Source organism: Protopterus annectens, chromosome 2.part2 (genome assembly GCF_019279795.1).
Source record: "Protopterus annectens isolate FY-2018-M chromosome 2.part2, PAN1.0, whole genome shotgun sequence".
Classification (NCBI taxonomy): Eukaryota; Metazoa; Chordata; order Ceratodontiformes; family Protopteridae; genus Protopterus; species Protopterus annectens.
This window is the reverse complement of record NC_056730.1, coordinates 729,587,546-729,597,545: the sequence shown is the minus strand read 5'-3', so window position 1 is coordinate 729,597,545 and position 10,000 is coordinate 729,587,546. Positions and strand designations below refer to the sequence as shown.

Genomic DNA, 10,000 nt, shown 5'->3' with positions numbered 1-10,000 from the left:
TGCAGTTACAATTTAGCTTGATTTTACATTAAGTTCACATTAAACTTTTACTCGAAAATCCACTTCCAAAGTGTTTGAGAAAACAAGTGGTGACAGCCAATCGGATTCTTGCAATCCAAGTCACCACTTGCGTCACACCTCCACCCCATTTTTTTTTGTTTTCCCCAAATAAATAGAGGGTCCAGCAGCAGGTATTTCCTTTTTTTCTGCAAATATTTGGAGATTTTACCTGCTACTGGATCCCACTATTTTATTTGGGGACTCTCAGGTTGTACCGGTCGCCCGAGCTACAAGGAGTTCAGTAAGCTTCCCGGTTCAGCTTACAAAGAGTTTCCCGGTTCAGCTTTTCCTAATAACCAAGGTAAAAATATGTTTGAACTTGACTCTTAATCACAATGTTTGTCTTGTGTGCTAACACAGCTGCTCTGCCCTTCTGCTCTGACCATTTACTCATGTGGCACTATCCCACTAAGATGCGCTGTGCTATTCTGCTACTTAATATGCACGAGCATGGTTTACATGCTTACATGCAGTTGAGAGATTCGTAGAATGTTACGAATACGTGCATTCTCAAAAATGACATGCAAATCAGCGCTTGGTTTTAGGTAACACGTACAGGTCAGTCAAGAAAACCGCAGGCCCCCTCATTTGTAGTATGTTGTGCACGGTAGAGCTAATCTTACTGTCCCCCGGCACTGCTGAAAAAGGGTAGTTTATTAGCAGTAGATTTAGCGCCTTGTAGACAAACTATTATAACAAGCATAGAAGCGAAACATTCAAAGTTGCCATCACCCACAAAATACATATGCCATATACTTTAGACTCATCTTCCCCCTCTTGGCATTCATGTATCGCTGGGGTAGGGTCTTAAGGAGGAAGCACTTATTACCTGCAGGTGCGATGCGTGTTTTCAGTTTCAGCCTTAACTTGTAGCTGTTGGGTGGGCACGGTTTAGAAATGTATTAAGACTATTTGCAATAGAAAAGTGGCGGTGGTTGTGGATTAATTATGGTAAATGGTTTCTACCCGGAATTTTTTTTTTTTTTTTTTTTTTTTTTTAAAGAGCGCATAGCGTGCCGTTGTCTGTCGTCCTTCCAGGTCTTCTTACCTGGCAACAGCTGTAGACTACAGCAAAAGCACAATGGCTAAGTTTGTTGTGGCTGGTAAAATATGCACTTTATACTCAGACACAGCAGTGTCAGAATTTCTTCCCGGTTATTACTGTTTCCTGTATCTGTTGAAGTCACACAACTCACATTGTTGCTCTGATTTTTACATTAAAAATGCTCTGTTCCTAATAAAAAGTTATTTAATTGGTGACAAAGCAATCATGATTACATGCACAAGACTATCTGGACATTATTGCAGTCACAATCACTATCTTTCTTAAACACGTTTTGTTTGATATGTTGAGGAACTATGCATAAACGCACAGATCAAAAAAATCTAACTGTTATACCACATTGATGAAATATACTTGCACAGTGCAACACAATGCAAGTTGAAATCAATGCTGGAACAAGTGCCATGTATATTTTCAGTCTTTAAAAAAATTTTCACAAAAGTAGCTTACATAGCTGTGCTAAATTTTGCATATGGTAACAGCTCCGGATGAACTGGAAGAATAATAGGATGTATATTTTGAATTATTTTTGCCACAGCAGAAGCCAAAATATTAATGTCCAATTTTATGAGGGCTCTACTGCTGTTGTCTTTAGCATCGAGTGGGATAAAATGGGGTTTATTGCTGTTATAGTTAATGGTCAATTAATATATCTTAAATGTTCAGCCTGAGGCTCACTGTAAGCACTGTCATACTGGGCAATAGTGTGTACTATATTGGAGGATTTGTTTAATGTTGGATTATATCTAAAAAGGTGGATGGAATACTAGTCAAATTAATGCTTGTGTTCAGCATGTGATCCTTAACTAGTGACAGCTGTTCTGCATGGAACATTTTTTGAGTTCATTTTGCATTACCTTCAATGTAGCCTCTCTGCAAGACTATCAAATGCACATTTTAAACTTATTTTTAATTTATTGAAGAGTCTTTGCTTTTCAGGAGTGATGAATGTAAGTAGAACAAGTTGCATCTCTAACCTTTAGGTCTTGCATCAAAATAACATTTAGAGTTTCCATTCTTGTTGTGGAAGATGTGCAGACTGACAAATAAGAGTGACTGATGCAAGTTCAGTTGGAAAAGCAATGCTGAGCTATTTTAGAGTTTATATTAGGAACTTTATTGTAAGAGAACAAAAGGAAGTCGGACATGGGCCAGGGCTTGTGTAGTTGGGAGGTAAAAGTGAAGTATTTCTTATGGGATATAAAATCAACAAGATTAATAGACAAGTAATATCACATAAATCTCTGTGTGAAGGGTGTTTAGATTACATGAAATTTTTCACCCTAGAATGTTTTTGGACTGTATTACAATTATCTGCAGTAATAAACTTGAGTATAGTGCTGGTTATATAGATTAATAATTTGGGAAAATAAAAGCTTGGCCTCTGTCTGATCCTTTTAACCCATATGTGATGCATCATATATATTTTTAACAATAAGCTGCTACGGAGGACCCAAGAGAGGCAATACATTTTAAACATTTTTCTGAACTTCAGTCGGTTGAACATCTTTTTTTTGTGGGTTTCATGAAATAAACTGATCTTGGCATAGTTTATGTAAAATGCTATAAAAAGTGGAATTCTCTGACAGCACTAGTAGTTTGAATACACTAGCTGCTTCTTTGATTAGAGAAACATACCCCTCCATCAACTGAACTGCATTTTGGTCTTCATCTTGGGACTGAGATAAAGAAACTGTTTTGGACCTATGGCTGGTTTAGCTATTGCTTGGATAATTGAAACAGTGTGAAGGGTTTGAACAACTTCATTTGTAGGGTATCTTGCAATTTTAACCAAATTCAGCCTTTAGCATAATTTTATTTGTATTTGAAACAGTGTATCTGCTTAGTATTAATTTTGTTTTGTTATACCAGAAGCACTGTTCAAAGGGACTTTGTAACTCTATAACTAGTATTTTAAGCAAGTAGCAGAACATTTGCACAGACACATGAAAAGCAGTTTTCACTTAAGATTTTATTTGATTTTATTTTATTAGTGTATTTGCTATGGATTAGCTCACTATTTTATTCTGAAAGTGAATATTATCAAATTGTTAGTAATCATACAAGGTGATACTGAACCAAAAAATGCAAGTAAATCAGACTCAGATGATGCCTAGTGTATTTTATAGGTGAAAGCGCCAAGTCTTGGTTTAAATTTTTATTAAATCTGGTTGCTGTGAAAGTCGCTGATGTTGTGGTGGTTTTTATTTGCTTTGTCAAATTGTTGCTATTGTGAAAACTGCTCTGCTACCCAAGAAATTGGGAATGGCATTCTGATAAAGTACCTTTGAACATTTTTGTCCATTTTAAAATTGAGAGCTAAAGCACTGCTTGATGAGGGACAGCCCTGTCTATCATACAATCATTTAACTGACATAGAGGTAATACAAGAACCTGGCATATTGCATATTGTGCATTAACTTAATCTTTATGTACAGTTCCCCAACATTAAAGCTATTCTTGCATTAGAATGAAGATGTTTGGAAAGCAGCATTTCAGAACACAAGGCTAAACGTTTTCTCATTACATTTCATAATTATTAGAAACACCTGTTTTTTGTCTCTTGATAAGCTGAGCAGCTGCAATACTGAAAAGGAATCTGACTGTGACCTGCATCAGTAATATCTGTATATATTATCATGTCTTAAGTGGCATTTGGAAGAAATATATTTTGCCGTCTGATATTTGGTTAATATTAGACATCTGATTTAAAAAAAAAATGAAATGTAGGCATTCATGAAAGGATAACAGTTTGAGTATGCATTAAATCTCAAGGCCTTTTAAACATATTAGAAGATTTAACCATAAAGAAACTTGTGTTGTGAAGGCACTTATTATGGGGAAGACATTTGCCCTACACCTTGTGAAGGGTGTATATGTGATTGCTTGGTACCTTGCTAACAAAATAGGTGGGAGGAAGGGCTCAGTAATAAGGGTTATACTATTTTTACTGAGTAAGTGTACTATTTTTACTGAATGACAGTGGCCTTCTACTAACAGAGGATGATGACTGTTACATAACAGCTGCAGAAGGTAATATAATGAATGCCTACTCAACAGGCAATTGGTACCAGTGTATGAGCATGCATAACTTTGCACGTCATTAGCACAGTGCAGTTACAATACAGCAGTGAGTCATTATGACTTTTCAGGTAAAACTGTCAAGAGCTGTCACTGTTATTTATATAAAGTAGAAGTCATCACATTGATGAATGCACAAGTCAGCTTTAACTTTTTCTCCACTTGGAGTCATTGCAATCCACCCCCCCACACCACTTTCTTTGTCATTTTGTAAAGGCAATTGCAACAGGGATGCATTTTCAATTTATTTTTGGAAAAGGCAGAGGTAAGGCAAAGTGCTGGCATTGAATGCAATTGGGAGTCATTGCTGCTATCAGCAGTCTGAGTAACCAGGACCAGTATGGGACACTTCAGATGTCCACGAGCTGAAGCGCCATGCCTGTCCTCGGCATATTAGTAGAGTGGTGGTCCTTAACCTGCTTTATCCATTTACATGTGCCCTTTCTGTGCCCCCTCGTCAGTCAGTGTGTGTAATCTGGTGCTCTCACGGGTGGTAGGTATGTACCTCTGCAGCATCACCACTTATGTACCTAATGAAAAGAATAATGACCCTGTGGACAGGAGTGAAGATTTGGATGGTCTAACCAGGTAATGCATTAATTATATTATATATATATATATATATATATATATATATATATATATATATATATGTATGTCTTCCAATAGATCTGTCAAACATCAGTAGTAATCTGTTTGCATTTTCTTTCCTGTGCAGGTTTATCCACCTTCTTATACTGACATGGCTTCCCGAGCAGGAGAATGACAAGTGAGAGTGTGGGTATGTGGCCATTCCTATTTTCACTGGGCAGCCAGCCATGCCTCCATAACTGCAAATCAGTACAACTGGAGCTTCCCCACAACCAGTGTGAAGGTACACTGGATTGCAAGAAGAGGTGGTATGCTTTGGAGCAGAGTACTGCAGTTGTTGGAAGAGAAGTGTTCCATCTACCCTGAGCCCGACATCCTTGTGCTGCACCTTGGAGGGAATGATGTCAGTCAATCACTCAGAAGGCAACGGTTTCAAATCAGAGCAATTTTTGAAGACATGCAGTCGTGGTGGCCACGTTGTCATTTGGTGAGGTCTGACAATTCCGACAGATATGGAAAGCAGCAGTCAGTCAACGGGCAGCGCACAAGGCCAGATGTTTACAGAATAGGTTCATGCACGGCTTGATGCACAGGGTCGGTGGATCTACAATCTGTCATGACAGCATCACCACAGAAGATGTTCACCTGTTCAGAAAGGATGGTGTTCACCTGAGGAGGGCATTGCATTGTTCTTGACTGACCACCACAATGGCGTGAGGAGAGCTATGCAGGATTGGTAATATGCAGCTTGTGAGAAGAATGGAAAAACCCATGACCAAGTAGGGACAAGTATGGTAAGTAAAATTTTATTATGAAATGTGTTGTGTAAAATATATTTTTCTGAGTTTGGCAAATAACTGTGGTAAGGAGCTGGTGAAGACGCTGAGAAGGAACGGTTTCAGGAGAGTGCTAGCATGTACAATCTAATGTGTCAGTAATCATCCTGCAATACTTTATTCTGCTTTTATCAGGCATGTGTAGAGTTTAGATGACAGGAAGGGCTTAATACAGAACTTGATCCCTTGGGTCCATTGCTGAATGGACACACGTAAAGAGAAAAGGCATAGTTAAGGCAGACTGCTGACATTAAAGGAGGTCGTGAGACTGCAGTGGTATCAGCTGAGTGAGTAGCCAGCACAGCTATCGGACAGATCAGATTGCCTTGCCTGCCACTGAAGTCCCATGCCTGTCCTGGGTTCATTAGTGGAGTGGCGGTCCTTACCTTGCTTTTTCTCTTTACATGTACCCATTCAGCAGCATGTTGGCTACACCAAGAATGTGTATATTTACAATCCCATAGGTCTTGCATGGTAAAACTGCTTTGGAATGCTGTACACATGTACATACATCAGTTTTGTTAGGACTTAGGTTATGGAAATTTATGATTTTTTCATATTTTGGTAAATAACTTTGCAAGGGAGCATGTCAGTGTGCCAATTAATACCTAATTTTGAAGACAGCATTGGTAGTTCCACCATGGTAAATGAACTGTCTGTATGTTGCATACATGTGCAGATAAAGTTTGTTTTGGTCTTGGGTTATGGAAATTATGATTTTTTTTCATATTTTGGTAAATAACTTTGCAAGGGAGCATCTGAATGTGCTAAGTTATACCTCATTTTGAAAACAGTATTGATGGTTCTAACATGGGGAAAAGAATGGTGCCTATATGTTGGACTCGTGTGCAGATATCAAAGTCTGTTTCGGAGTGAAGTTATGGAAATTAATATTTTGGTAGATAAGGGAGCATCTGAATGTGCCAAGTAATACCTCATTTTGAAGGCAGTATTGTTGGTTCTAACATGGTAAAAGAATTGTGCCTGTATGTTGGACACATGTGCAGATAAAGTTTGTTTGGAATTAGGTTATGGAAACTTTTTTTTCATATTTTGGTAAATAACTTTGCAAGGGAGCATTTCAGTGTGCCAAGTAATACCTCATTTTGAAGACAGTGTTACTCCTTACAACATGGTAAAAGACCTCTGTCTGTGCACTGTACACATGCACAGATATCACAGTTTTAGTCTTGTACGAGTACGAAAAATTATACATTTCCAATACTTATTATACCCATATCTTTGCAAGGGAGCATGGTGATCACACAAATGCTGCATAATTTTGAAGTTGATATTCAGATGCACAACTTCTACACTGATATGTTGGCTCTGTTACAGGTGATGAGATATTATACTTTATCAATTATGAGAAATAATATATTAATCATATTTCCGTGAATATCTCAAGGAACATCCCACAGTAATGGTTAAGGTATCATTTTAAAGCTGACATTCATATTAACAAATTAAATTCAAATTGTATGGATCTGCATGGTACATTGACTAAGATATTGTGCTTTGCTTTTCCAAAAAGGTAAAAAAATATGCACAATATCAGCCTTCCTTGCCAGATATTAAATAATGACCAATATGCACTATCAACATTTACACTATTGGAAAAGTTCAGTGTCTGCTGAACAACTTTCTCGTTTACATTTTTAGTCTAGCTCTTATAGTTAAAAGAGCTATGAACATTTGTTTTCTGTATGGTATTACAAATGGATTTTCTGAAAATTAGCTCAGGCAGCTTTTCCTCAGCTGCTCTGGATTGAATGAGTTATACGGGGCTCTCCAACATCCCTGAAGCCCCTTGCTTCATATGGCCTCCAAAATTGCATACAACACTTATCCCATGATCTTACTGGGGGTGGGGTGGGGGGGTCTATATTTTGGAAAAACTGCCTATCTGATTGGGGTGTCTACCACACTAAATATACCCAGGGATTTTGGTTGCTGGTGCCACTGCCATTTCACTAAAGCCAATGACGTTTAGCAGCTGAAATTGTGGCATACTTAAAATTGTTCCATGTCTAGACAAGTAATACAAATCACAAAATTAGTTAAACAATACATTTCTACTTACACAAAATAGTCTGGCACTTCTGTTGCTGGAGGATCACTGGAATCAGGACAAGTTTCCTTTTCTCCTGGTAAAAAAACAAAAAAAAAAATCACTTCCTTTAAGAGATTAAGGACTGCAAGCAACTGCAAACAACTATAATGAAAACAAGTGCATCATGCCAGGAAATTAGATACATCACCTTCCTGCAATAACTCTTGACGAAACTGTTAAAGGACCACTAGCAATTAAGGTGAAAACTAAAAGCAGGCTGTTGAAAGAATGGAAACAGAAAACATGTCTAGCTGTGCTTGACAACATTACTCAAGCATTTTATAGAAATTTACACACAGCAAACAGAAGTTACAGAAAATTGATCTTCTGAAGGCAAGGTCAATAATTTAAATAACTACAACCTCACAAAACCTGATCCCCAGCTTGGAAGAGTTTTCCTTAGTTCCCCACACAGAGGGCTGTACACACCTACAGCCAATGATGCATTTCAAAATCATTCACTGGTTTAGTACAGCACCTCTGGTCCCTATGGTAACCAGTGCAACTTTAAGTTTGTATTAACTAAGTGATTTAAAGACAAAGCACCACCTTAAACAATGCATTTACTTGACTGAAATCCATCCACACATTTCAGACAGGGGCCATACAGGCAAGGAAATAGCAGGGGTTATATGCCCAATTGCAAAATCCCTCCTCAATCAACTGATGTAATACTGTCTCAACTTTCTGGGCCTTGAGCAATAAGTAACTTTTGGGAAGCATTACAGGCAGTAAAATTAAACTTACACAGAATGCTAAAGCAAAGCCTAAAGAAAGTCAAAGTGGGTTCTGCAGCACCGATATGCCAAATGAGGCTAGATGTTCACAATTACGTCTCAGAAAGAGGGGTCCTGAATCAACAAGATGCCAAATGAAACTAAACTCACCATACTGTGTGTGAACAAGCATGGTGCAAAAGCACATTTTTGGCAGATGCTACCTTCTCAGCTACTCAACTTTCGGCAGTGTGCTCCAATGTTCAGCCTTGTGTTACCCCCATCATGAGTTTCCACTTTGCCTGCAGCATGCAGAATTACATTTACACAATTTGTTGCATGATTTTTAAATTTTTATGTGCAGCACAATGACAGGCTACTCAAAATGCGACTGGAATGTAGGATCCCTCAGGATGAAGTGACAAAGGTAGAGAAATCACATGAGTTAGACTGAGAACTGGAAAGTGAAAAGTAAAAAATGAAAGTTACGTACTTAGCATAACTATGCATCTGTGTTGTCCATTTGCATTTTTCCTCAGCTGATGGGTCTAGGATCTGACATATGCACAAACAAGTGAGCAAGCAAGCAGATGAAGTAGACATGGGTCAAGTGGAGTGAGCTTTTGGAGATGGGGCTAGGACAGACCTTGAAAGTAAAAATAAAATTGCAGTATAACAGCTTTGCCAACTATGGAAACTGATTTTCTCAACCTGTTGGAGGCAAAGGAGAAACCACAGATTTGTTTTCCAAAATACTTTGTCCTGTGGAGATAAACAGGGAGCAGTCTATGCACATCTAAGAGATGAAGCATGCATTAGAAAAACTGAAGAAAAAAAGCAGGTTGATGGCTTGATTGATGTTGGCCTCTGAGGCTACTTTGGGCAGAAAGTAAAGATTAGTATAGAATGTGAATATCTTTGTGGAAAACCAAATAAGGGGATTTTGAGGAGAGAGCCTGGAGTTCAGCCACTCATCTTGCTGAAGTAATGGCCATTAGAAAAGCAGTCTTCCCAAAAAAGAAACTCTAGATGAGACTTGACAAATAGAACAAAAGGGGCAAGAGTCAGACCCTGCAGTAACTGCAAGTTCCCAGGGTGGAGTGATGTCTAATTGGGTGTCTAAGCAAAAAAAAAAGTACCTTAGTACCTTTAAGGAAAGCTTTGCACAGTTTGGAAGACAATTTTGTGGATTTCTCTAGCCAGCACCCAGCCTTTATGAAAAGGAATGTGACTGAGCGACAGTACATCAGGTTAATGACTACGTGAAGATTGCACCTTCTTGCCAGAATCTCGGGTACTAAAAACATTTCTGAATAAAAATCACACAGAGAAGTTAAGACAGTCTCTGTAGAGGTATGCTCAGCCAGACACCAAATTTAAACCTATCCTTAAATTTGGTTGACAGCCTAAGGGCAAAGCTGAAGCACAGACAGGACACTAAGTTTTCCAGTGCCAATTTGTAGAGATATGACTGCTATCAAACGCATTGTCAATAACTGGGACATTGTAACTTCCAATAGAGATACTGTTTTTCATTAAT

The 10,000-nt window shown here is 38.3% G+C and overlaps 2 protein-coding genes across 2 annotated transcripts in view; both read right to left on the bottom strand.

The window, feature by feature from the left end:
- The window catches only part of GLRX (glutaredoxin), a 380,777-nt gene that overhangs the window by 53,974 nt on the left and 316,803 nt on the right, over window positions 1–10,000 (bottom strand). The window lies entirely within an intron of this gene.
- Window positions 7,679–10,000, bottom strand: part of ELL2 (elongation factor for RNA polymerase II 2) — a 213,953-nt gene continuing 211,631 nt past the window's right edge. The window contains exon 8 of the mRNA XM_044064460.1: window positions 7,679–7,778. Coding sequence (XP_043920395.1) covers window positions 7,711–7,778 — 68 coding nt within the window. The 3' untranslated portion in view covers window positions 7,679–7,710. The remainder of the gene's footprint in view (window positions 7,779–10,000) is intronic.